The sequence below is a fragment of the Cygnus atratus genome, chromosome 4, assembly GCF_013377495.2.
Source record: "Cygnus atratus isolate AKBS03 ecotype Queensland, Australia chromosome 4, CAtr_DNAZoo_HiC_assembly, whole genome shotgun sequence".
NCBI lineage: Eukaryota > Metazoa > Chordata > Aves > Anseriformes > Anatidae > Cygnus > Cygnus atratus.
This window is the reverse complement of record NC_066365.1, coordinates 71,624,157-71,651,762: the sequence shown is the minus strand read 5'-3', so window position 1 is coordinate 71,651,762 and position 27,606 is coordinate 71,624,157. Positions and strand designations below refer to the sequence as shown.

Sequence of the window (27,606 nt, the reverse complement as noted above, 5' to 3'; positions counted from 1 at the left end):
AAGATCTAGATCCTTAGATAAAAGTATGGATAAACATTCAGGTATTACATTTTATAAAGTTTTGGTGTTGGTTATCATTGCAGTTTTAACCTGCCTTTTACATAAAAGTGCAAAGGATATGACTTGAAAATGGTCAAAGTAGCGCATCTCAAATACCTGTCCCTGCTTCCAGCACTCCCTGAAGACATTCCAATTACTTTCATTGTTGGGATCTTGAAGACACAGCAAGCGGTTATCACACAGCCAGTAGTGAGGCGTATCAAAGCCCATTATTGTAGGCTTTATAGTCAATCCTTGAGGTTTCTTAGGCAAGTCTGTAAGGGTTCTGTTTTGCACCAGGGAAGCAAAAATGTCATCAAGGATTTTGGGTGTACTCTTGAGTCCATTGTCTGTCTGATTTAGGGGAAAAAAGAAAAAAAGTTGGTGTACTTCTGTTGTCTCGTTCTTTGTACTGCAGACTTTAAAGATGATATATTTAATGTTGATGAATTGATAATATTTGCCACTTCAAAGATTTTTCACTCCAGCTCACAATCACAGAGCAAAAAAAACGCCTGCAGTAGTTCTGCTGTCTAAAAATTCACCATCACTAAATGCCAATGCCACTTCTGATACTGACTACAGTGCTCTGGCAGAAGTAGTTCTACCCCGATTTCAGCAACAATGCAGAAACCAACGAAGTACAGCATGGAACAGGGCTTTCTTTATATCAAAGAACAGAAATGCAGGTTCATCAAGGAACCCTCCAGGCCAGTATTTTACCCCACCGCTTTGAAGTTGCATCTGTAAAAGCAAATAAAGCCCAGTAGTACCTGAAGCAAACCAGTCTGCAAGCCAAGTACAAGCAAGATAGTTACCCACCACAAAAAGTTTTTAGCTCCATCTCTAAGTTCCTTGATGGTTCTCTTTGAGATTACTGAGTGCACACACCAATTAATGCAGCTGCCAGACATTATCCCGAGTAAATTTGTCAGCTTTCTCACTTAGTTCTTAACTCTCATCCAGCAAGACTTCCTGATAGCAGCATTAACTAACTGGAGCACTGCAGCAGACACTCAATGAAGTCCTTTTTCCCCAAATTAAGAAAAAAATTACCTACTGTGACAAACATCTATGATAGTTGGTCACAGGCTTAGAACAGTAACCTAAGCCTGGTGTCAACTCAAGCCACTAAGGCAAAAAAAATTGTATACCTTTCCTCCAGAAGAATTCAGAAGATTCCGCAAGAAACCTGTGTTGTTGTTGCTTACAGGTGTTAATATTGCACTGTTGAATGTCTGCAGAGCTGCAGTAGGCTTGGCTAAACTAGGGAGTGTCTGAAGAGGCTTATTTTCATTCTTTGAAACGGGTACGAGGAGTTTTTCTGCAATAAAGAAAAGAAAAACATCTGAAAATGAAGCAAGGATTAATCCTCTGAACCACAACAAATTCTGTGATTCTGTGACAACAAATACATGCTTTGAATTTTTTATTTTTTTAAAGGAGGTTTAAGGAGATGAGATGCTCACATACACATATATGTATGTACATATACACACACCATCTCTCAATACACTCTGATGAATTATTTCTTTTGCTAAGCTTCCTTAAAGATCTCAAAATTTTAGAATGATTATTTTAAAATAAACACCTTCTCAAACTGAATTTGGAAAACACAAGCATCATTGGGATGTTAATCCAGTTTTCATTCCAGCAGGCAGACTTTATCGTTCTCAACACGACATACTGCTGCACCTTACCTATATTTTCCTAACAAATAGACAGAAAGGGTTTACTTTGATCAGTTGTGCACAAACCTTTGTTTTCTTTATTCACGTTTCCACTTGTTAGATTTGACAGCCAACTTAATGAAGGAGAAGTATTCACTGAAGCAGCCTGTTTACTTCCAACCGTCGATTTTACAGGAGGATCATGTGTAGTGACTTGTGGGCTCAGGACTAAGCTGGTATGCTGAAGGCTGGTCCTCTCTCCAGGTACCAAGTTCTGGAAAAAAAAACAAAAAAAGTGAGAACTCGATTAAATAAAAACACTACTCAAAAAGGGGTAAACCAAGCAATGACAACTCCTATTTTGTTGTTTTACAATAAAAAAGTAAATAAAATAAAAGGGTTTGGCCCTCCATTAAGTAATCCAATCTCCACAAGAGGTCAGCATCGCATCTTCATATGGGTGAGAGATGAAGATCCAGGAGAAACTGACCTCCCAACTTGAAGAGCAGATGGAGTCCATCACTCCTCAAGATAAATAAAGATAAACTGAGTTTCCCAGATGCATTTTCTGGGACTACTTTGGGAACTAGATACAATTTTAATAGCTGCTCTCTCACAATGCTAGTAAAAGCTGATGTTCAGACCAGGGCTAAGCTGGAGGTCTACTTCACTGCATTAAAAGTGTATGTAGAGCTTCTAATTTTTTTCTTAGGAAAGCGGCAAAAATCCACTTACCTATCAGGTCTAAAACACAGCTGTATATGAACGAGTGCAACTCTGCCACCAAACTGGCCACCAAAACACAAGCACAGGACCCATTGTGTATCTCCTAGGTGGCTGAGTTATCTATTTGTTTGGAACTTCAACACTGCCAGGCTAACCACAACTAGTGCTTTAGCCTGGGATTTCTGGCTAAATTTCTCTTCTCTGCTCAAAGGCGTCCGATCAAGAAATTATTCTGCACCTGCTTCTACTTATTGCTACATTTATTTCATCTTTTAATGACTGCTGATAGTTGGTAAGAATTCCAAATATGGCATAACATAAAATGCCTCAAACTGTAATAAGCTTATCCCCACACAACCCGTGCAACAACGTAAAACAAATATTTGCCTCGTTTTACAGAAAGGGATGTACAGAGAAATTTCAGTGCTGCTGTTTGTTCAGGGTCACATAGGAAATCTTGAGAAACAGAAGACTGGGGCTAGGTCAGTCATATGCTAGCTTTTAACTACATAACCAACTTTCTTGCTTTTAACGCTTCGCAATGTTCCTCGCCTCTCCTGTGGACTACTACTAACACCGAAATCAAGGTCAGCCTGCTTCTTGGACTCAGGATACCATATTTATTCTCAAAATAAAATTATAAATAAGCATACAGAAAAATGAAATTACATAATTTAAAGGACTTTGCTTTCTTGCAACTCTTTGCAAAATTAAGTAATTCATTTGTGCGTATTTTGGAAAACCCTGGGTTGCCCAAAGCCCCATGCAGCCTGGCCTTGAACATTTCCAGGGATGGGGCATCCACAGCTTCTCTGGGCAGCCTGTGCCAGTGCCTCACCACCCTCTGAGTACAGAATTTCCTCCTTATAGCTAAACCTAAACCTACCCTCTTTTAGTTCGAAGCCACTGAACAAAAACCTACATGGTGAGGTTAGCAGCAGTGGTCAGGACTGGCATATCTGTGGCAAGCCGATTACCACTGACTTCAGATATGGGTAGACTGAGGCAAACCTAGGGATTATTTCAGCAATATAGAAAACAGACAGTAGCAATACCTGTTTTGAATCCTCCTTTAGAGTTGGCTTTGATAGTGCCTTGAATTGCTTATTTGCACAGGGACAATTTGCCTTTATTCCCCATTTTGTTCTTACAGAGTGAACAATATCACCAACATCATAGAGCGCTGAAGGAAAAGAGTAATTAATGAAGCTCACATTTAATTACAACATTCAGCAGTCAGTAACATTTTTAAAGTTGCATATACCATGCAGTTAGACAATAGTACAGGAAACACTTCATCTTTACAAAGTAGTCACAAAGCTTCATGTGTAAAGGTCAAAGATAATGGAATCGTACTAAGTACACAAGCAGTTCCGAGTTTATGAAGTGAAACCTTCTGACAATAGATACCAAGCTTTAACTAGCTTTATATATCAAAAAAGTTGCTTATTGCAATATCAACAACGTACAAAAAGACAGCAGAAGCCAACAACCTTCTTTTCCCCTCCCAATCAAGTATTTTAAATACCTTTTCCGGGAATTATTTGTGTAGGCATTAGATTCTCTGGCTCATGTACCTGCCCCTTCACACATTTAAACCAGGAGAAAGTATCTGAGTCATCATCTGTAAAACAGAACCATGAGGTAGGTTTATTAGTATGCCTTTCATCCTCCTCTGGAAAGCTACAGGTTTTCTTACCCACCTCTTCCCCTTTGTGTAACCTAGTGATATGCATTCTCACCTTCATGTAAGCTTTTTTTCTTCATCCTGTAACAATCGACGCACACACCAAAGCCACACTTGGAGCAGACCCAGTGAAGGTTGAAGATTGTGGTGTCGCACACGTCACACATTTCTCGAACTCCACGAACTGCACGCTTCCAGGCTACCTGTTCTGTGGTAATTGACAGGTTAGGCAAAGTGTTAGTTTAAACAAAACCAAAATTTGAATGCTAAACGTAGCAACATTAAAATACTTTGCTGATACAAGAAAGACTCGGTCTTGTTCTCTATTGGAATTCCAAAACAAATCCTTTGTAGTCACAGATTCAGAAAAAGCATGTCCAGAACAGTCTGACTGATCAAGACCATTTTGCTTTTTCCTTCGCAGCGCCCAACTACACCTATTACTCCTGACATGCTTTTGCTCATGTTAACATGCAAATTGTTGACACTCTCCTAATGGGAAATTCCACAGCTGCCCTAAAAAAGAAACCTCAGCTGCTACTAACAAGCTAGGCTTAATGCCTAGCTTGTCACAGTCAGCTTGGACTTGTCCCTCTACTCTGTAGTAGAGAGAGCGTGTCATTCTCTCACTTTTAGTAAGTTTTCTACATGTTATGGTGCGTATCAGACCTTCTCAGAACAGCTACCTGCTCAGTTGTTCTCTTAGTTGTGCAATTGACTGTTCTGTTTAGGTTTATCACGTACCCAAAATAATTCATCTTTTCTCACTCCATGTCACTTCACCAATTCCCACAAAAAATCCCAAATGATGACAGTGTCTTCCAAAAGACTGCGGGCCCTCCCCGGGCTGCGTTATGTACAGACTCTTTATGCCCGTACTATATTTCATCATGTAGACAGCTAGAAAACTAGACTAGACAAGAAATATCTTCTGCCTCCTGTCTCCTCCACACTTGTGACTTCTGAAACTTTTCTACCACGTTTCTTAATGTTACAAGCAAGCAATGAGAGAACACCTCCTGAAGCCTGAAGCATGCTTTACAAAAAAAGCAAAGAACACAAACACGCCAGGATTTAAGACATCCGTTCCTTTTCCTCTGCATATTTCTCATTAACTATGTATGGAATGAAAGTAGAATAGTTTGGCGCAAGTTGCTCTTACCGGGAGGTAAAAGTTGTTTGACTACTTGCTTCAAGATTCTTCTATAAACCCGAGGCCTGTCACCAGTTCCTTTCTTCTTCACCTCTTAAAAATTGTTATATTTACCATTTTCTATGCCAATCCTTCAATTCCCCAAAAAGAGGATGAAGGTGGGTTTTTTTGTTGTTTTTTTTTTTTCTATTTTACATGTAATTTGACATTTCAGTTTCCTGATTTTGTCCTTTTACACCCCTCCCGTTCTTCCATTTCCTCCCTGTCATCTGACCCTGCCTTCTCTTTCTGTAGGCCTCCTTTCTGCACTAGGTTGCCAAAGAGCTCTGTGACCTAACCAAGCCGTTCTTTCTACACTCGGTCTCTCACTACACAGCAGTAATTGCACGTGTGCTTTTCCTGCTAAAGGAACTCTTTAAGGAAACTCTCTCAAATCATTTTCTCTCTCACAATTGCCTGTCTTGAGGCTCTACATACCTACCACCCCCGCCTGAAGGGCTGCTTTGCCCTATCCTCTCTACTGCTACATGACCCCAAATTCTTTCTTCATAGTCACTCTTACTCAAGCTGCCTCATACCTGGGTCCAGAAGCCTGTTTTCAAGAACCTTTTCCACCAGTGAACAGCAGCTCTTTTTAAAATTTGAGATTGATTACCTGCAATCAGCAGCAAATTCTGCAGCACCTGGCACAATACAGAGGACGAACAATTCTATCTATGCCTTAAAAGCAGTAGCTCAGAGTCAACCCTTCTCTCTAACCACTAAGAAATACTGCAGAATACAAAAATATCCAAAAAAAGGACACCCCCCTCCAACGTAGTACCTGATCAAAAAGACTTCTACGTTTTGGAAGAGGTCAGTTTGTCAGAGCCAGAATTTATAAGAGGTATCACTTCAACTGAACTCTGCCGAGAAAAGTTTACCATAGCTTCAAATCAGGGTGGCAACTTTTTTTTTTTTGGCATCCAACTGAGTGAGCAATCATACACTTGTCTTTGAGCAGCGAAAATTTAGACACTAAACTTTCCTTCCTGCCCAGGGCATTAAAAATCTCCTCCATTTCCCTTACACACACCAGCCAGGGCTATAAACAACCAAAGAAGAAATCAAAACATTTTGCTCCTTTGAAATCAACTCCAGCACTGACATGCTGACATGTTTATTTTGTTGTTTTTTGCCTTTTTTTTTTTAAGCAGAGTGTATTTGTTGTATGTATGCTAACAGATGCATTACCTGCTACTAAAAATACACACATACACCCTTTGTTCCATGATTTCCCCCCCAGATTTCATCCCTCCAAAGCTGTTTTGATATTCTAGTCTGTATCTGTCACCCTAGCTATTGACACACCAACTCCAAAGGCCTGAAAGCATTCCAGTTCACGTGAAGAACAGAGTTTTCAGGTTCCAAGTAGCCCGGGGCAGGACCCCACAACAAGCATTTCTGAGATATTTGAAGTCTTTCCTTCCCCTTTTGAAGGTACTAACACATATATAATACAGTTCTTTTTTTTTCTTCTATTCCAAACCTTGGAGTGACCGGTAAAACGACGTGACGTTTACGTAACGTCTACGCCACCCAGCATGCAGAAGAGGCAGTTTTCTAAGCTGCTTTGCTTCTGTCATGTGGTTGTAACAATAACCAAAACCAAACAACACACACTCATAAGTTTAAGAGCCATTCTACTCTGAGGAGTGATTGTTAGCTCTCATTTGCTACAGAGGGATTCTGATGTGACCAAAGAGCTCTGTAATACACTGTGAGGGCAGCCCTGTCTGCACCGATGGAGCTCTAGAAGCAGCTGCCCCACCAGTAACATCTCTGGCCTGTCCTCAGTAGGGCTGGATTCACAGCTGCTTCAAACAGACCTACTGGAAATTGGTCCTCCGCTTTTAGACGGAGGAGAAAGCTTTTTTTTTTTTAAAAGCAACGTTAGCTCCATAACGCACAAACAACAAAAAAGGAGCAAAACAACCTACCAGAATCTGTGCAGTCAACAGGAAAGCTTTATTTTACTTGCATGCTAAAAATAGACTTGTCAGCTGCCTGCCGCCGTAGCTTTTTTTTTTAAACACTTCATTTCATAACAGCACTACACTTTCTCTGTAACGTGAAAACAGAGTATTTCTGACAGAGAAGGGTAGAACTATGGTTTCCCCCCACCATGAGCAAAGAGCTGATAGAACTAGTCCATGCTAGATCCTAGCCTTCCTCTGAGAACAGAGCGCAACACTCAAGTCTTAAATGGTGTTACCAAATGCTTGCAATGCATTTTCACACGGGTCAAAAACTTGAAGTTTCACGTAAAGTTATTAAGATAGAGATATTTTAACACAAATGGCTCTTACTGTGTGGTTCGATAGTAGACATAACTTCCTTTTCAGATATTACTAGCTGACAGAAGTGGTCTCCGATGTTGGCTAGGATGTACTTCGCTGTGTCGAGATCCAGACCCACAACATTTTTTGATAAAGGCAGCCACAAGCTAATAGCCTCAGGGTCGTACTTGTTCGGAGTTAAGAAGCCTTCCTCACGCAGTAACCCATGCTTATTGAACTGCAACCTGTAGAAACAGGGGGTAGGGGGAAAGAGAAAAACCCATTACTTCAAATATTTCATTATTTCGCATTCATTCCAATGAGTCAATGTCTATACTGTAAACGTGTACACCGTATGTCAAGGAGTTGAACGCTTAATGATTGCAAAAGACATGAATAAATACACTTGTCATAAGTGCTAGACATGTTTAATATACTGCTCATTTAAAGAAAAGGAAAAAAGGAGACTCATAACAGTTTCTGTAGTAAGGTAGGCTTCCTAAAGACTTTGTTTAATCACCCCAAATTATCAGGTTAACATCATTTTAAAAATTGTGTTTGCTCTAAGGATCATGTCCAGAGGAAACAACAGTAAGAGATTCATCTAGAACCAGGTACAACTCATAAATGAGAACACAAGCGTTACTTAAAAATACCATATATTTAAGTAACCATTGGTTTTGAAGCAGCTGCCAAAAGGTTTCAAAGAACCCATGTCTTTTCTACAGCGAAGTTTGAAGATATATTCTCCAGCGATTCTGACAGGCAGAAAGAATGAGATCTGCAATTGTTAGTAGGTTATTAAATAAAACAAGTGATCTAGAGTTATGCTTATGTCTTCAGGAACCTTTTTATTAAGTGCTATAGCGGGAAGTTGACTTCTGATGACACCTGCTCACTGTATCACTGTGAGTGGCTAGAAAACATGCTGGTAACTGACATTACAAAGAACAGCAGTTTTCAGAGACTGCAGATTTCATATTCAATAAACATGGACTGTTCCATTGGCTTTGCCTTCCAAACTGAAGGATTCAGCTGCAGTCCAAGTTTGAATTTTTTACTCTGAGAAGATGAACTAACATGGCCTGTTGTTACACACGTTTGAGCATTTCAACTAATGTCACAATTATCGCAAGACTTACTACAGTAAGTCTCTACCTGAGGATAAATCACAGATTAGCAATGCATCTTTATGTTTTTTAAGCTTTTAGCTACATGTCCTGTTGTTTGGGTGTTGAAGAGAGAAACGTCAAGAAACAAACAAAATGAAAACAAACATTTTCTCGCCAATAAATTGTCTGTAACCTTTCCACTTCCAAGTTTTCTCTCTTCAAAAGCTCTTCAGGCACATAGCTTTTTTCTTCTACCTAGAGACCCCCAAAAGAAACCCATTCCTCTGAAAATCAGAAGTAAAGCTGAGGATTTGTAACCTTTCTGTCTCCCTTGGGGTAGCTGGTATTTGTTTTTCTTCTCTTATATAAGAAGTGTTACTTTTTCCCTACATAACACAGCCCATATCTCAAAACTTAAATGGGTGGGGGGAAAATAAGTAGAAGCATGCAACATCTGGACTCGAGATCAAACAGTTCATGGAAAAAATTTACACAACTTGAAAACAAAGGAAAGGACACATTAAAAACAGCCAAACACAACAGTTTGACAACATCCACCCTGGGCTTACAGATGTGCTTCAAATAACAGCTTAAAACCCTTTTTGAAAGGGTTCCTTATGGTGGCTTAAGAACTAAAGAGAGAAACCAACCAGGGGCCTTGACTGTTCAGCTCAGAAAAATAAATAAAAAAATCAGGCTCATAGGGGAAGATCTGAAGCTGCAGATCAGGTTTGGAGAAAGCAAACAGCACTCAGCAGTCACCGGGTTTTCCTCAAAGTTGCCTTGCTTCCCCTCCCTACCTGCTCCTTGAAACCCAGTAAGCACGCTGATTAAACGTTTTTATAGCAAGCCTAAAGAAACAAACTCCCGAGCATAAAGTGGAAAAAAGAATGGAGCAGCACAACATTAAACCAGGGCTTTGCCCATCACTGTTCTATTGTTCTGGGCTGAAAGGCCACAGTCACTTACTGTAACTCTTCCCCAGCTGTAAATGTGTCTTAACATTTCACGTGTGCCACTGCTGAACTCTGGGAGACACGCACGGAGTCTAACCTCTCGATAGCACCTCCAACACTACCAAGCCGAAGCACTCAAACTAAACTCCAGTTATCCCACTGGCATTCAGCCCAGAACAGCAAAACAAACAGCTCAAACTCCTGCCAAAATATTTTCTATTCAAATGAAGTTGTTGTAAGATTTCTAAGTGCTAGAAAAACACACGCAACCTCTCCTTGGTTAGGTATCCTGGCCTTACAGCTTAACAGCTACGCGCTGACAGCCAGCAGTTTTAAATCAGAGCCCTAAACGGGAACACGTCAACCACAAAGCTGTTCTTCACCTGGCCCAGAAAAGGAAGATCCCTGTTACAGCTAACAGTGAGCACTCAACAGCCCTCCTTTCAGAGGAAAAACAAGGCGACAGACGCCCAACTCCTACAAGTGACTTGTTGTTCACATTTAAATAATACCGAGACCTATAAGTGAATATTTCTCTTACCTTCTGAAGTGAAAGAATCGACAGAAGACAGTGGACTCTCTCTGATCTTTGTTCTTTCGGTAACTGTCCAAACGGCATTCCCTGCATTTATGCAGGTGAGGGGCGATATTATTGCAGGAGCCATCCTGTACAAACGCCTCTCCGCTCTGCTGCAGCTTCTTCACTTTAGAAGCATCTGCTAAAATTGACTTGCGAACAATGACTGTGGGGAAGAGCAGTGAAAATTACACAACCTTTACTAATTAGTTCATCATACAAAGGTGCAAGCAAAGGTCTTCTCATGAAGCAGACCTATGTCAACCTTTCCTATGCATGTCACATTACACTGAAACAAAGTAATCGTAAAATATTTGCTGTCTGCAGAAACTTTCTCAAGGTGGAGACCCACACAGTCAAGTCATACAGCCTGGGGACCCAACCTTCACAGACCCATTCACCCCTCACAGAAAACTATTCTGAAAGAGCGGCTGCTTTCAACAAAAGTACTTCTTCCACTATCAGGGCTCGAGTACCTGAGCACGGAATAGACTTCAAAAGTACCGAGGACAGAAGTACAACCCATCCGTTTAGTAACCGTCCAGGTGCAATGGATTTCAGCATCTCACCATAAGAGATGCCAAACGTCTCCCTTCCTCCCACGCCGCAGGTGAGACCCAGCAGTGACCGCTCGGCTGGCTGCCCACCCACGGTAGTTAAGGAACAGCACGTGGTAACACGAGACCAAGCAACATGAGATTGGAAAGGAGGAGGTGGGCGTGCAGGGAGATTCCCAGAAGCCAGGACGATCAGCTGCACCATCTGATGCACAGCACAGACACATTTAAGGAGCTGGACTCCTGGTGAGAGCTACAGCAATTCTCATCCTGCCACTTGCGGAAAACTCGGAGCTCAGCAAGTGGAAGCAGGCCACAAATAACACAAAGTGGCCTTTTTTTTTTTTTTTTTTAATTTTTCTTCTTGACAAGTTATTACAGGAAAGTCCCTTTTGAACAAAGCTTTGTTGAGAACATCCACTTCTCATTGCATTTACAAAATTTAGGGCCACAGCTAAAAAAGCAGTCTCATTACACCATCAGCTTCTGCATCCCAAACAGAACCGTGTTCCTGTAACCTGTTTTGCCATTCTGTTCTTGGAGATATTTAAAAAAACCTACTTTATTTCTAGGAATTATTAGTCCTTTTTTCCTTTTTCAGGAAAAGGCATTTGTTTTATTGCATTCACCTTGTAAAAGAACCCACAAATGACTCAAATTCCCGATCACTCACTCGCTCAGTCTAAATTACTATTTTTGTGTACGTTACAAAGGACATACTTGTTTTTGTGTGACTTCACACAACAAGGAATTTCAAATGACAGGAAGTTTTAAAAAATACTTGCCGTTATCCTGGACCTTGGCACTTCCAGTCCAAAAGTTTTCATTTTCACTTCTCTCAAAAAGAGCCTCATTTGAATTTCTCCTAATAAAGCACTCCATGTCTGTGTGTTCATCGATCTTGTTTCCTTTTTGGCTGTTCTGGCTATTACAGTTGCTTTGCGATTTAACTCCAGACTCAGGAAAAGAGAGAAGATGAGCATCGGAGGTTGAGGGCCTACAATCTAAAGTCCTCTGCAGTTCAACAGTGCTATTGACTCTTGGTATTGCTATGGGAGAGTTAAGGTGTTGCAACTGCTTTGCAGAGATGCATTCTTTTGGAAAGTTTGTTGTGGGCTTCATTAGAGGTTCATTTACATTTTTCAAGCTGGCTTCTTTTCCGTTAGCTGAATCAGTCAAAGATGAAGATCTTGAGGTTGTCAAAGAGGTATATTTACCATTCTGATCATTAGGATTTTGCGTTTGTTCTTTAGATATATACGTCACTTTTGGAAAGGCTATCAGTTCGTCCTTCGATGGTTTAACTCCAGCATTAAGACAAGAAGGATGAGTTTCTGGTAAGCTCCGTCTACATGTGCTGAAACATAACATGAAATACTTAGAGAAGTAGGTGTCAAACGAACCACAGCATCAGCTCCTCAAATCCAGTCACGTTTAGATCTCGAAAGAAGAAATTTAATCATATACTTTTGATTCTGACATTTGAAGACGTAAAACTGTGTGAAGTTCAATAGATTTGTGCCTGATTTTTGTTTATTATTTTTTAAGAGCTGAAACCAAATGATACAACTGTACAAGCATAGATGCACACACGTTTAGCTACCGCAGCTACTCCACTACCTTCTCACAGCTACAATTACTTTCATTTTCTCCATGTAACTGTATAACCAAATGCATTTCACTTGCATGCCTGTATTAGAAGGCTCCGATACTCAAGAAACTTCAGCAGGGACCGTGCTTCTGGCTGACACTACAAGACAGTAAGACTGCTCCCCCACAAAAAGAGCAGATGAAAAGTCACGTTTTCTGCAAGCCAACACCACTTCTTGTAAAGGAAACACTAGTTTTGTGTATCAGCTATCACACTGCTTGTACTATATACATTAATCTTTGTGACAGAACCGCGGGTAAAGGCACAACATTCTAACCTTCAAATTCTGCTTTTGGAAAGGAGCTGTGGTTTACACTCAGGAAAGAACAGTTACACGCTACAGTACAGTCCCCACACTTGCTCTAGTCAGAAAGTTGAATAAAGCACAGCTTTCGTTTCAGACCCCAACTGCCTTTCCTCCTGTCACAGCTGCTGTAGCAATTTGTATTTCTGAAACACTGATCTGATCGAAAAATGCTTTGACCATGACGCTTAGAGTTAGCTTTATCATAGAAATGCAGCATCAGCTCAAATTTGCACAAGGGAAGTTTCGAGTGGTAAACTCAGTACTGGAAGGTTTTAAGCCCCATTGGATGTTTTCTGGGCTCCAACAGATAAATAAGTTTAGAGCCAACAAATACCTGTTGAACAGAAAAGTAATTGAGGGCCTGTACTTAATCTGCAAGCAGCTAGCCTATAAGACACCTGCCTGAAGGTGTCTGTTTCGTTTTTCTTGGGAAGGCAGGTGGGGAACATGTCTGACAAAAAGTAGACACCGGACTCCTGTACTTCCCATCGGTCTGTGGATGGGTACAATGACACAGGAACACCAGCTTGCAACACTGAAGGGCAACTACCTCAATGACTTAAAGACAACCCCCCCGACACACATACAGACACATGGCACAAGCAAGAAAATTACTTAAAAAGTGCAATTAAGTCTATCACTTTTCTATGCCAACGTTACAGAAGACTTGAGTTACTACAGTTCCTTAGAAATTACTTCCGAGTTTACTCTAAGAACTTGAATTATTTTTGGAGGAGAAAAGTCCATGCAAGTATAAACTGATTCCTTACCCCCGAGGAGTTTCTGCACCAAGATTGGGAGGAGAGTTAGCTGGCAGGGGCAAGCCTTGATGCCTTTGGTCTTTATTAGCAGGAGTACATCCTAGCAATGCTTCACCAAACACTGTTGGTACTGACTGCACATGTCCCTGACTCTGAGAAACCTGTAAGATTTTAACAGTTATAAATACTTAAAACACACACACAAAAATACTGCTTTACAGGGTTAAGCTTAAAAAGAAAAGTACATTAATGATCATTTAGAAGCTTGAAGACCATTCCTCACTCCGTCCAAAACACAGAAAGACCTTTTAAACCTTATAGCTTCCAAGAAACACTGTTCCTGTTAATTTGTTCCCCCCTCCTCCCAATTATCATCATAGACTTCAGGTACATGTAACATTAAGGTGGAAAGGAAGATAGAAGGCTCTGCTCTTCCTCGTTACCACCAGTGCAATGATCTTTCGAAGCTGGTTGCAGTGATCAAAATTCAGAAATAGCTTTCAGAGCTCTTCTAAAAATCCCAGAGGAAATTAAAACTGTGAAGTTAGAGTTTACCAAAAATCTGTACGTGAACTTCCCTGCAGTGAGCAAGTCTTTGTACCAGGATTCTACAGTGTTAAGCGAAGAGATCTCGTGCTGATTAAGTAACCAGCTTTGTAAAGCTACAGTGCTTTTAGGAATACAACAGGCCTATCGAATTAGCAAGAGTCCTTAGAAACAGTTGTTTTCCATGAGACTCCCTCCTCAGCTCTCAAACCCATAGCCCACTCCCACATGCTCAACTAACTGCTGGAAGTTACACTAGGCTCATTAACATCAACTCTAAAATATTTCCTTTCTGCTTTGTACAACACAGCTGTCAGACATCAAGGCAAGCTCTCAGAAGAACCTTGGAATTTATTAACTCCACATTACAAGTCAGAGCACTATCGCACAGCGAGTTTAAAAAACAAGTTACAGCTTCAGCTTGCCAATCCAACATATCCACTCCACCAAAATCAAAGAAATAGAGCTTATTTTCCTTATCCAAGTACACTCACTCGCAACTATTTACTCAAAATGCTTACAAGGCATTTCCCGGAGAGTAAAAACGTGATAAAAGATCCAGTCCTTAGAAGGAAGGCAGACCAGAAAAGCAGAACTAAATAAACAGCAGCACCGCTTTAAGGAAAAACAAGCCACGAATTCAGATCATGGTAACTCTGCTGTAGTACATTTGGAATATGAAATAAAGACTGGCTTTGTATGCACTGAGCGAGTGGCTCAATGGCTGAATATGCAGAAAGCTCAAGAATGGCAAATTGAGTGCCTGAAAGACACTGAAGGTACTCAGGCATGAGCTATAGCAACAACATAAGCAGAGTATGATTGCAGTGCGCGAGCTACTTCATGCTGATTTGGGGCACAAACACTCTTCCTCCTCAGTAAATACAAGACGGATCACTCTTGTCATTGAGGAATCTTATCTTGTACTTGCTACCTCCCTGCTGCATCCTTGCAAAGCTGTTGAAGACTTCTAATAATGATATCCAGGCATTAGCTAAATCTACATATTGACTCAGCACAGGACTGACTGCACAGAAGCCAATAATCAAAATACGAAACAAAAACAAATAAAAACATCTGCTACTACCACCACTGAAGAGCTTCCATGAGACTAGCCCCACCTAAAATGCGATTTTTGAAGCACCAGGGCAAAAGTATAGGGTAAGTCTGAAGTAGTGTTCTTTAGTCAAGCCAGTATTTTTCCTTTACATTTCTATACTAAAGTTATTCAGATCTTCTCTTGGCCTTTCAGAGAGCTTTCTTACAAAATCACTCAATCATCTAGGTTGGAAGAGACCTCCAAGATCACCTAGTCCAACCTCTGAAGGTTAGGACAGACACCTCCCAGGTCACTCACAAAATAAAATAAATATTGACATGCAGGTACCCATATTCCCTTTTTGTACTGACACAACACTCTTCCAGACCATTGCCTGCGTAGCTTGAATCCTCAAAGCATGCAAGTGTCGCTAGAGTTTTGGGGCTTACGTACAAAACTAAATAGTTAAAGAATGAATGCAAAAAGCAAAGGCTGCGCACCTGAGAACCGCCTTGTGTTTAATTGCACTACAGAATACGTGACTAGGCAAGCTGATACCTGAGCACAAGGAGGAGGCAAAAAATTCAGAAAAAGAAAACCTGAACGTCAAGGTTTAGTAGCTTTTTCTCTGATTACTGCAAGGCGAGATGTTTTCACCCGTGCCTAGACAAGTTGCAGTGAACACAACATATCCTCCCAGGGATTAGGTTCATTATTCCACTTCTATACCTAATCCTTATTTAAGGCCGTTCTGAGAAATGGCATGACTCAGTTATATAACACAGACACACGCAACACAGTAAGACATTACCTCGGGAGAAGATTTTGTGTGTTTAGCATCAACACTTCCACTATTCTCTGTGGATTTCCTTTTCACGCCCCCAATTTTTTTAGATTTATCTGTAATGGAAAGTCAAAGATTAGTCCATTTTAGCACAAATTTCCAACTTGGTATCCGAAGTACAAACAATAACAGCTCTTACCGCATCTCCCATTATTGTCATATATGATTTCGACGTGAATTAACTCTGGATCAAGAGTTTTTAAAGCTGGAATCTTGGAAAGGAACAAAAAACACGGGAGTCAGATGTGAAAGTTACAGTTTGAATGTATTTATCTTAGGTGTTATGGTATAGGCTATGCTTAGATACTTGACATTTGTTAGTTGACAGTTCTACCAGCAGCGTGAAGTAATACAGAAACACTTTGCGGTAGCAGATTGCACTGCACCACATTGATCCCTACTTTCTCCTAGCTTAAAACATAAAGGACAGAATTACAGATGGTGCTGGTGGGGGTACAAATAGAAGACCCCAGCTGTTCCCCCAGCTCCGTTTGTAAACCCACCTCAGCCGGTTCTTACCTCCTCACAGTTGACTTCTAGAGTTCGTGTAGCTGGATTACCATTCACAACAACTGCTGTGAACCACTGGGTAGATGGATCCAGGCTATAAATTCTAATTTTCGAACCAATGATATTTTTTCCACCTTAAAAATTGAAAAAAAAAAAATGCTTAAGAAAAAGCGTGCGCGCAGACCATCACGTTATCCAGACATCAACATGAATTTGCCAATGGTACTGGATGCAAGATGAGTAAGTAAAACAAAACGGAGAACCTTGAGACAACTTCCGCATAGCTGAGAGAGGAAAATAAAAGCATGATAAAACTATGTTCCAGCTATCTGCTTCTCTCAAATAGTTCAATTAAGCTTCCTGGCTGTTCAGACATGCAGCAGAAGCCAGGCCGACCTCCAAATTTCAGACAGTAAGACAGATCAATGGACAAGGAAGCAGAGATTCTCTGATTAGATGGGGAATTTTCCCCTCTTTACAGTATTGGAAATGACAACTAAGCCGTAATATTTTCCTTTCCACAAAAGCAAGATGTTTCTTGCATAAGCAAACACGACTAACAAAGACACTTGTATGTATCAGTAAGCAAGAATTTGAGGCCAGCAAATCTAAAGATAACAATTTCAATTTGACTAATTAGCAGCCTCTGTGTAAAGCTTTGAAAGTTTAAAAAAATCACTACTTGAAAACAGCAAGTAACTCCCAGTAATTTCAGAGAGAATTGCTCCACATTTGATCTCTCTTTCGCAAGTGTCAGGGCACCTATACATGCCTAAATTGTGCACTCACTCTTACAACAGAGAGACTTAACACTGAATTCTCCACAATTCCTCACATTTTCCATTCATTGCTGCAAAAGCAGAATCAGTATTTTTTCTCCTATAAAAAAGCTTTCATTCCTAGAACAGATTGTTATAATTTATACCATCAGCGCAAAGATTTCCCTTTCGATTTCAGTATTTATTGATGAAGTTTTCTGCTACAGAGCACGCTCATACCTTGTACCAAGCGTGTTTCATCTAAGTGTTTCTTCACCAAAGCCTGAATTTCCTCATTAACATTTTGATCGTCCTTAAGATGGAGCCTGGAACTGTCCACATCCTATTTAGAAGCAAAATACAGAAGTTGGTATTAAAGATAAAGCTTTTGATTAACAAAAAGGCGTGAGTATTTAGAAACAAGATAGCAGCAATTCATACAAGCCCAACAAGTTTCTCATTATTCCGTGTTCCTTCAGTTCCCAGGATATCATATTTATCAAACCAGACGTCGCTTCCTTACCGCTAACCTGCAACAACGATCAACAAGCCAGCCTGGAGGGAGCTCTCCAGATCCACTTTAATATTGCTCTAACAAACAAACAATCTAGCTTGGTTTTACTACATCGCTAATGAGAACTAAGTTTAACCAAACTATGTTTTAATTTAGGATTAGGTTCTTAGAACCAGCGGATACGCATTTTATAGTAGTCCCAAACAGTTGTAAATGCAGACACTTTGAGTTTTACGTTTCTATTTATGTTATGGCAATAGTGCCTGGATCCAGTGCAAGGCAAGACACCATTATACATTATAAAACGTTCATAAGAATGAAAACAGAGGCAGCTACATCTAAATTGTTCATAATTGTTTAGCACCATGTATTTACATCCCCTCCTTCTATTTTTTTTTTTTTTAAACTAAAACAAGCTCCTCAACAATATTTAAAATTCCTAAATCGGAAGTTGAGAGTGAGTTTTTAACAATGGCTCAGAGCACCAGGAAAAAAAAAAGATTACTTTTTTTTTTTTTTTTTTTAAATATCCAAAGCACTGCTCTGGTATTTGTAAGAAGCAGAAGGCTCGAGAGCCAGCAGTGAAAGAACTGTTATTCAAGATGCCAGAAAATTAGCTTTCTCCATTGCAATATTGAGATGAGGCTTCCATATAAAGAAATCTTTACGTGCTTTTTGAGCCAACGCAGGCAAGCTGACAATCTGCAACTCGCATTTAGTTTTAAGACGTTTTTTTGTTAGTTCCTCAGAATAAGTGGTCTACTTGCTGACCGGTAACAAGTTAAAGTAGTGGAACATTAATGGTGGCACTACTAGCGGGCTCTACTTGTGACATCTACTACTAATTTCATTCAGGGTTTCATGGGTCTTTTCTAGAAAGGTTGAATCCTTTCCCAGCAGCAGATCCTATTCCTCGTAACGCCTTACCAGTCAGTCACGCAGGGCAATTGTTTCAGCCTGCCTCTGCCTAATTTTCACTAACAAATTTTCCTCCTGGTGTTCAACAAAGGCATTCTAATTCAACCACCTCATTTACATCCTGCCCACTTCCACAATGGCTTCAGATTAGAAGGCATGTGTTTCCATTGAGTAGCAAGATTTATTCCAGACATCTCTGCGATTCCTTTCACAGCAATGGCAGTCATGGTCACAAAAGGGAAACATTCCAGATTATCCCCTGCCAACAACATGATGCAACTGCTGCCACCTGAGCTGAATCTCTCTCCTGCTACGCTCCCTCATCCAGCTGTCTTGTGTGTGTCCTGGACACACACATCACACCCAGAACTGATGTTCATGAGTTGTGGCAATACACACCTTCTCCAAGTTTTTACCCGTCTAAAGCCTTGCATTTAGAATACATTAACTTCAGATATCTTAAATACCAAGATAAGAAGATTTACATTTCACGTTTATGATGCCATACAAAGTTACCTGGATGGGTGTCAAAAGGTCTTTAGAAAGAAAAACACATCTCTCTTCGCCCAGATAGCGCACCGAAACCATTGATCCCAAACCAGCTTTGTCCACTAAGGATTTGTAAGTCTAGAAAAGTGATAAGCATTTTCTTAGAAGTAGAGTAAGATCTCATCATGTCTCATGTTCATCTTAGTTAAAATAATTTTAGTTTTGCATCTGTTACCCTGGTAAGGTCTCCCATCTACATGTGACTCTTGAAACAAAGTAAGTGTCTAATAAACTTTCTCATACAAGCCTAACAAAGAAGTTACTGGGTTATACTCGAAATTCATTTCATTTATTAGAAAGAGTAAAGAATTGACTTCAGGTGGCTGTCATTAACAATCATTACCCACTCATCCCAACATGAATACTTTACTAGCATGAGGAGTTCCAACTGGGGACACGTTCATGAAAACCCCTCCTCATGGTAGGGCAGGGAGATATCTAGAAAAGCACCGCAGGGCTGCTGCAGGGCTTGCAGGTGAGTTCTCAAAGCTCACGCACCACTGATAACATACCAAACCCTTAGTTTAGGCACGTATGACGACTTAGAGAGCCTCAGAGTTATACTGCTCCAGTCCAACGATGTTGTCTTCAGGTAAACCAAAGGCTTTAAGAGCAGCCATGAAACAAAGACTTCCTTAAGAAGCTTCTGAACTCATCTTAATATGCACAAGATTAAATTTTGTCTAGCCCTTCAGCTAACAGACCTGAGTGGGTACATACGTGGAGCCTGGAACATCACAAGCAGCAAGAATAACTCCTCTATATGCATCTTTTTATGCCCCATTTAAAAAGAAGAGAAAAAAAATCATTCTGATAGAGTATGTGGGTGGGTTTCTGAAGGACTGGTCATGCAAAGAAAGATTTTCTTTCCTTTTGCTGCTTTAAATTCAGTTACAACAGCACTAGGAAAGGGGCAGTATCACTGTAAGAACAAAAGCAGTCGCTCCGGGAGCTACTGGGCATTACAAGTTTTGCAAAGCCATTCTATTTGTCAGTAACATACTCTCCTGTACGCTCAAATCAATTGCTGTAATCAAAATGTAAATAAATAAATCCCCACGTGCCTTTTGTGACCTTTCTTTCATCCCTTCACTGGTAGGAAAGGGGGGAAAAACATCTTTGCCAAGGTAAGTTCCAACATCGTGCTTTACTTTATCCTACCTCACTCCTACAATGCGCCACCTAACAGGTACACTGCATGAACTGACCCCTTAAACACTCCAGGGAAGGAAACCTCCTGCATAAAATGGAGGTGAGAACTGTTCAGATGCACGTAAAGAGACAACAGCTAAGTTGAAATAAGCAGGATTTCAGAACATCGTATCAGCAAGATCTAGTAGTAGATATATTGATATTACTGCAAGGGGAAGGAAATAAAGCTAAGGACTCCCCTCTCCACTTCTTCTCCCACCCTGTTTAGCTCTACATCCAACCAGTATCTGTTTAGACAAACCTCAGCTAAAACACAGCAATATGAATTACCCTGTGCACATTATGCCCAGCAAAGTTAAGAGTATTAAACATGGCCTACAACCTCATCATAATTAAAGTACAGCAAATTTACATCTTTGTTTATTTCACAACTACCCTAGGAGTAGCAACATCCAAAGCAGTCAAGTAAAACTATACTGGCTGAACATATCAGCAAAGACAAATCCTCTGTTCACCTCCACTGGCTGATCTGCACTGCCAGCCGTGCGTGGCACTTGCGGGAAGCTTAGATTTCTGGCTTGGGAACTGTAGCTCAGGTTTTTATACGCACAAAAACTAGATCGCGCAAGTGATCCGTGGCAGACAGCCATCACGTAAGAGTCATTCAAATTATTTTTGTCTCAGATCATGAATTACTGAAGAATTAGCAGTACTTGAGGCAAAGTACAAAGAACCTAAGATAAAAGTACAGGCTATCCTTAGAAACCTTAGAATTTGTTCTTTTTCTCTCTATTCTTAACCATAATGTCATGAAACAAGAAACAGAAGGAATCAGCATGGTACAGAACAGTAGCTTGGGAGGGAAGCAATGTCATAAGAACACATCCCTGCATCTCTAGGCACAACATAGCGACTCTGAACGCCGACAAGCTCTGTCTAGCTCTAGCTGTACCAAGAGTTTCACCCTCCCTTCACTTTACACATGCGGGTGCACGACACGAGCAAAGCTGTACTGGAGAAGCCCCCACTTGTAGCGAGCAGAAAGCCTCGTGCTTAGAAGATGGCCACGCAGAGCCCAAGCGAGTCAGGCCAACCGTGTACTTGCCATTGCAGGCCACTGGATCGGCGTTACAGAACTGCCTTGAGTTTTTCTTTCGGCCAGCACCAGCTTTTGCTCCACCAGGAATGCTTTCATCTTATGGCAGTAGACCTCTATCCATCTTCTTTTTTCCCATGACTCATCATCAAATTCCACACAAATCTACAAAAGGAAGAGACGTAAATAACTTAATATTCCATCACATACAAGATAAACATGATAAACAACAATTTCTTCTAAAAAATTAATTAGAAACACAATGAAAACAAGAATATTGCCCTTCTGTCATACAATTAAGCGATCACTGAAGCATCCTAGACTGACTTAGTATTTTATAAGTGTAGTTAAGGTTAACTGGCTCGTCAGCATTACCGTCACACAAAACATTCCCATTCCTATTTAACTCGATGACCTTCCCATCTCAAAAAGCCCTCTATTGATCAAGGCCAGTTAACTGGGTTAGTTGGCCCACCAGTGTTTACAGTCAGGGAAAAAAAGCAAACAAGCAAAAACAACCTTTAAAGGACCGCGTAGTACAGTAGCACATGCATTTTCCACTAAATTGAGGGTGTCTGATGACTTGTTTTTCCAGAAATATTTTCAGAATAAGAGTCCCAAGGAATATCTTCACTTATTTTATTGGAAGCCCAAGTGAGAGTAAGCCAGTAAAGGAGGTGAAATTATATAGCGGGGTCGTTTCCTGCCTGCTTTTAATTGGTGTTCATCTCTACAAATCTCTGAAGCACGTATACAAACTTTTCAAGAGGAAAGCAGTTGTCACTATGTGATGAAAACATAGTTTCTCGGCCAATTTCTTTGAGGTGGCATTGCCATTCTTTGATAAGCAACATAGAGATGATCAAAAGACTGGGAAAAAAACACATATAAAACCCTGCCTGACTACAGGGATTTAAATAACTCGGTAGAGAACGACACCTTCAGAGATCTCTCCTCCCTCCCATAAAATATCACTGTCCTAAATATAGCACCTAACTCGTTTACCCTACAAGTGGAGAAGCCTTAATTGAGCGAATCTTAGAAACTTCCCCTTGCGTTCAGCTTCCCTGCGAGGGGAGAGGCAAGGAAGAGCACGCACGCCGAGTGGCGTTATCGCAGGCAGGAACTGCAGACCTGACGGGTGCAGAACCGAATTTAGTCATCCTGAAGTTCACGGAAACGGTGAAAGAGATAAGCAAACAGCACAACTACCAGAACCAGAATGGCTTGTTTTGGTTGGAGTATCAACACTGCACAAACAGGAAAATACGGCTGAGAAAAGGCTTTCCAACATCACCGGCAACCGTTCCTTTCTGTAGCTCGCTCCTGACGTTCTATGAGAAGCAAGGTGGGAAAGATTAAGGATTTCTACTCTTCTGGACGCTTTTTTCAAACCATTACTATTTCGGGTGTTCCTAGACATTCCCTCTTCCTTGCGACAGAGGAAAGGAGGCAGCGCGTATTTTGGTACGAGAAGTTCTTTATGCCTCGATTGTCTGCTTCACAACTTCCTCTACGCTTTTACCAGAGAACGCACGAAGGTAATTGCTTCTGGCGGCACCGTAACCAGCTACAAGGCGCACAGCGGGGCGCTGAAGTCCCCGAGAGCACCTGCTCCTTCTCCCTTTTAGTCCCAGAGAAGGCCCCGAAGAAGTTTTCTGCAACAACATCTTCCTCCACACACCAAGTAAGGGATGGGCACGGCCCCGTGGGGCAAGCTCCACCCCAGGTACACGCACGGGACGAGAAGCTCAGCCTCCAACAACTCGAGACTCTCCACAACACACCCCAAAGTTTGCCCGTTCAAGAAATAAATGTAAAGCTGAGCCTTCTTCTTGTTCAGAAAGGTGCTTCCTTGGTTAACCAGAGGTCACAGAACTCTCCCCATTAAAAAAAAGAAAGGAAACAATTTTAATGGGAAGACTTGGTGTCACGGGACAGCCTGCCCAGATCCCCTGCAGAAACAAACAGGAGTACCAAGACTGTGTTACTGTAATGGAGTTTTGGCCTTAGCAAATACTTTATATCCTAAAAATACTTTTAGACGTGCTTGGATAGCTTTCCTGGCTACAGTTCCTAAAGAGGTGCTTACGAGCTTCTGTCAGCCTCCCGATTTCCCCCCAGAACACACAGTTAATGAATTACACCAAGCCTGCAATAATTGATGGTGCACAGAAGAAGCCCACCAGTAACCATCATTAAGACACAGCCACCACGCAAAAAGAGCCTGAGGAGCCTCCAACCCCCCCCACACATTTGCTACGTCTGCGGCACTGATTGAAGACAACAGAAACATTTGTTCCTTATCACCTTCTCCAAAGAAGAAGAAAGAAGAGCCACCACTCCAAAAAGGAGCATTTCGGTTCCATAAGCAGCTCCGGGGAAGAAAATTGTTTACAAACAAGGTCTCCAACCATACTCGGGAAACACGCAAACAGAAAATCTCTGCAAATGGGTTACAACAAAAAGTTCTGAAAGCGCTGGTGGAACGCAACCCATCTCCAATTAGTTTGGGGCCATTTCCGGCAACAGCGCGAGCACCTCGGGGACTTTAGCCGGGGGTGCACATGCCTGCCGGCGTGCCAGCTGGGCAGGAGGCTCACTGGGTCAGGTCTTCTTCTTCCAGCGACCTCTCCCCCAAAAGCAGGGGGTGTTTATGGGGTGCGACACCCCGCGTGCCTCGTACCCAGAGGCACGCAGCGGGTCTCCAGGCGGCGAGGCGAGCAGCCCGGCCTCCCGAAGGCCTCTGGGCCAGCTCCCCATTACCTTAAGGTCTGGCTTGGATATGTCGGTGTGCGAGACGGCGCGGATCCTGCCCGCCTTCCAGGGCCATTCCGCCACGCGCTCCGTGTCCCAGGGCCCGTCGTCGTCGCCGAGCAGGCTGAGGAAGCGCTTGCCCACCAGCAGCGACCAGCTGCCCTCCAGCCTCAGAACCATCTTAACTCATGGGGGGAGGATGGGGCCGAAGAACCGGAGGCAGCGGCCTCCCCCTTCCTCCTCGCAGCCCCCCCTCGTTAATTAAGCAGAGCCGAGGGAACCCCCCCCCCCTCAAAGCGGAGGCCCCCGCGGCCTCTTTGTTCCTGCCTCCCCGCTCAGGAGCCTCCCGAACGGGGAAGGAGGCGGCCGGGCTCCCCGCCGAGCGCCCCTCAGCCGAGCCTCGCCCGCTTCCTCCCCTCAGCCTCGCCTCCCCCCGCTCCCCGCCCCCCCGCGGCCTCCACACAGCGCCGAGCGCGATCGCGCCGCTCCCCCTCAGCCGCCGCCGCCGCCGCCGCCGCTCCTTAGCCCCGCCCCCGCCGCGCCGCCCGCCGCGCCCATTGGCTGCCCGTCGCGGAGCCTCCCGCTGCGATTGGTGCGGAGGGGCGGCGCCCGCGGCTCGCTGGCCCCGCCCCCAAACGGTCCCTCGATGTGTGTGGAGGGCTGGTATCCCTCCGCAAAGAGTCCCTCCGGACAACCGCCTCCGCGGAGGGGCTCGGATGGGGCCGAGAGAGAAAACCGGAACACTCGAGGCCGTTCCGCGCCGCGGCGCTTCTATCGGTGCGGCAGCCGAGCCGAGCTTTAACCCACAAGTGCCTTTTTTGGAGCCGGCGGAAGGATCCGTGGCAGGCTGAGGGGCGTTCTGCGGCCCCTTATACGTGCGATCCGCGGCGTACTCAGATATAGCACGGGGGGAGGGGGCACCTGGCGGGCGCCCGTGCGCATGCGCGCGGTGGCAAGGTGCACCTGCGGGGGCGCTGCGGGCCGCCTGCTGCGCATGCGCACAGGGCGCGGGGCACCGCCACCTGCCCACCGGCCGCCCCTGCGCATGCGCGCTGCGGCCCAAGGGCGGGCGGCGGCGCCTCGTGGCCGCCATCTTGTGTGGTGGTTTGGGGCTTGGGGGAATGGGGAAAGGGGGCTCCTGGGCGGCAGGAGCAGGTTCGGGGGGGGAAATTAAGTCTTCTAGAGGTTCCTTAAGGGTGTGGAGAGCTTTTCGGGTGGTTTATGTAGCCATGTTTAAAAGTTAATGGGTTCTGCCACCTCACATCCTCTGTTCCTTTCATGGTGGACCTCAATGCTGTTGTGAAAGGCTGTGGTAAAGGTCATGAAACCAAGAAGTTAAACTGATCAAATGGTGACGAGCAAGCTAGTTGTGTTGTGAAGTAACCTAGCAAGACACAGCACTCATCTTTTACCACAAGACTTTCCTAAATGATGACGTGGGAGGAAGAAGAACAAAAATGAAGTACCCAAGGCAAAGAAGCTATTGAGTCATCCTGCTCGGGGAAAGCAGAGAGCATTCACCTCATGTTTTCTCCTGGTTCCTCTCATGACCAGAAACTTACCAGGCCCCGAACGCCCACCAGCTCTGCTGCATACAGGTTGGATGCTCCTGCCATGGTCAGATCTCTTCCACCATTTTCTCAAGAACATAGCGCTACTTGTGCTAAGTGTTTTCACAGAATCACTAAGGTGGGAAAAGACCTTCAAGATCATCTGGTCCAACCACCAATGGCACCACCAACCCATGTCCCCAAGCACCAGGCCCAACCTTTCCTTGAACACCCCCAGGGACGGTGATCCCACCACCTCCCTGGGCAACCCGTCCCAATGCCTGACTGCTCTTTCTGAGAAGAAATGTCTCCTCATTTCCAACCTGAACCTCCCCTGGCACAACTTGAGGCCATTCCCTCTAGTCCTATCGCTGGTTATCTGTGAGAAGAGGCCGACCCCCAGCTCTCTACATCTAAAAGCTTTTCCCACCAGTTTGCTGTAGGATTCTCCATTGAACGCTTAATTACTACATTCAAACTCTCACGTATGGCACAAAAATTCCTTGCTCATCATGATGAGGGAATTCCTTTCCTTCGCACTGGGGATCAGGCAGCCCAAATACCCCAGTAACTTTAAGACTTCTTCGGTGATTCCTAGCAGTGAGGTGAACCTGGCATTATGCAGCGTTTTCAGCAGGGAAAATAAACAGACGTGGCTAGTAGAAAACGAATCTAATATATGAGCAACCACACATAGCCTGGAGAAATACTCATTAGCAGCCATCAAAAGGAGGAATGGGTAAGTTTGCTTCTCAGATTTAAATATTTAGCATATAGACCAGGCCTACAACATGGAACTTGTGATGAGATACCGTATAAAGCAAGCTGTATTTGAAGCTACCAAATTACTTGTTTTGCTATTGTAACAGCAGTTGTACACAATGTATTGTACATCCTACAGTGTGTATTGTATACCCTCCTTATTTAAAGCCCTTAGTTTTTGTGCATGGAAAACACTTTGCCTCAAAGGGTAGCTGATTAATACAGGAAGAGAAGTGTTAGGCAATAAAGAAACAGTATTAGCTGATACAATAGACCTAACTGTTGGTAGCATACCAGTTGCCGAAGGGTAAACATTTTCTGCAGGCACCATAATAAAGAAAAGCTTTAAGGATGGATTTGAAAGACAACAATGTGGGTTTTGTGAATAGCCAACTCCCACGTGCAAAGAGTAGCGTGAATATCAGAAGTGGTTGTTTGAAAAATGGCACGGTTTGGGTAGGATACCAGCCTGGAGGGCCAAGAGTAAGAGAGCAAGGACGGGATGGCAGCTGGGGTGACGTTGTCCATGAATGACATTGGAAGTTAACTTACACTTTTGAAGTTAGCTCACATTTTTGAAATAACAGATGAGCCAATAGCAGGGTGCTAAGAGAAGAGTCATCTGATCAAAATGCAACATTCTGAATATAAATAAAGTAAAAAAATCAGCAAAGACCAGATGAGAAGATGGCAAAGTAGACAAAGTACAAGTTGAGAGGAGTCTGGACAAGTAAGTAAATGAATAAAGAAAAATCAAGCATTCTGGGTGCAAACAAGCTTTCCATCCTGGAAGAGCAGAGGTATCCAAAACTAGGGGGCTAGAAGCTTAAGGCAGTTAATTTTTTTATTATTATTATTATAAGTGGGGAAGATAATTAGCTACTCGCTTCACTTCCCTAGGATTCTTTATCCCTTGAAGGATTTAGATCATGACCAAATATCTTTTTAAAATTATCTAGCCCCTTTAGGAGATATAAACTTGGGGTAACCAGTGAAATTTTACGACAAGAATTGGAAGATGTAAGATTTTAAATTGCGGCTATAAACATCTATGAACTTGTTGCATAATTTGAGAATATATTTCCCAATCTACTTAG

The 27,606-nt window shown here is 42.7% G+C and overlaps 1 protein-coding gene across 2 annotated transcripts in view; it reads right to left on the bottom strand.

The window, feature by feature from the left end:
- The window catches only part of KDM3A (lysine demethylase 3A), a 30,921-nt gene extending 6,280 nt beyond the window's left edge, over window positions 1–24,641 (bottom strand). Inside the window, exons 1-17 of one of the 2 annotated variants that reach the window (XM_035547127.2) lie at window positions 24,207–24,639; window positions 21,450–21,605; window positions 19,160–19,270; window positions 17,452–17,554; window positions 16,463–16,587; window positions 16,083–16,155; window positions 15,911–15,999; window positions 13,524–13,675; window positions 11,581–12,152; window positions 10,203–10,404; window positions 7,624–7,838; window positions 4,178–4,330; window positions 3,964–4,059; window positions 3,491–3,618; window positions 1,797–1,983; window positions 1,194–1,363; window positions 157–393 (exon numbers count right to left, since the gene is read on the bottom strand). In XM_035547127.2, the coding sequence (XP_035403020.1) occupies window positions 157–393; window positions 1,194–1,363; window positions 1,797–1,983; window positions 3,491–3,618; window positions 3,964–4,059; window positions 4,178–4,330; window positions 7,624–7,838; window positions 10,203–10,404; window positions 11,581–12,152; window positions 13,524–13,675; window positions 15,911–15,999; window positions 16,083–16,155; window positions 16,463–16,587; window positions 17,452–17,554; window positions 19,160–19,270; window positions 21,450–21,605; window positions 24,207–24,377 (2,940 nt within the window). In that variant the 5' untranslated portion in view covers window positions 24,378–24,639. Of the gene's footprint in view, window positions 1–156; window positions 394–1,193; window positions 1,364–1,796; window positions 1,984–3,490; window positions 3,619–3,963; window positions 4,060–4,177; window positions 4,331–7,623; window positions 7,839–10,202; window positions 10,405–11,580; window positions 12,153–13,523; window positions 13,676–15,910; window positions 16,000–16,082; window positions 16,156–16,462; window positions 16,588–17,451; window positions 17,555–19,159; window positions 19,271–21,449; window positions 21,606–24,206 lie in introns of both variants that reach the window. The other variant, XM_050710676.1, reaches the window with a different exon arrangement.
- Window positions 24,642–27,606: the final 2,965 nt, after the last annotated feature.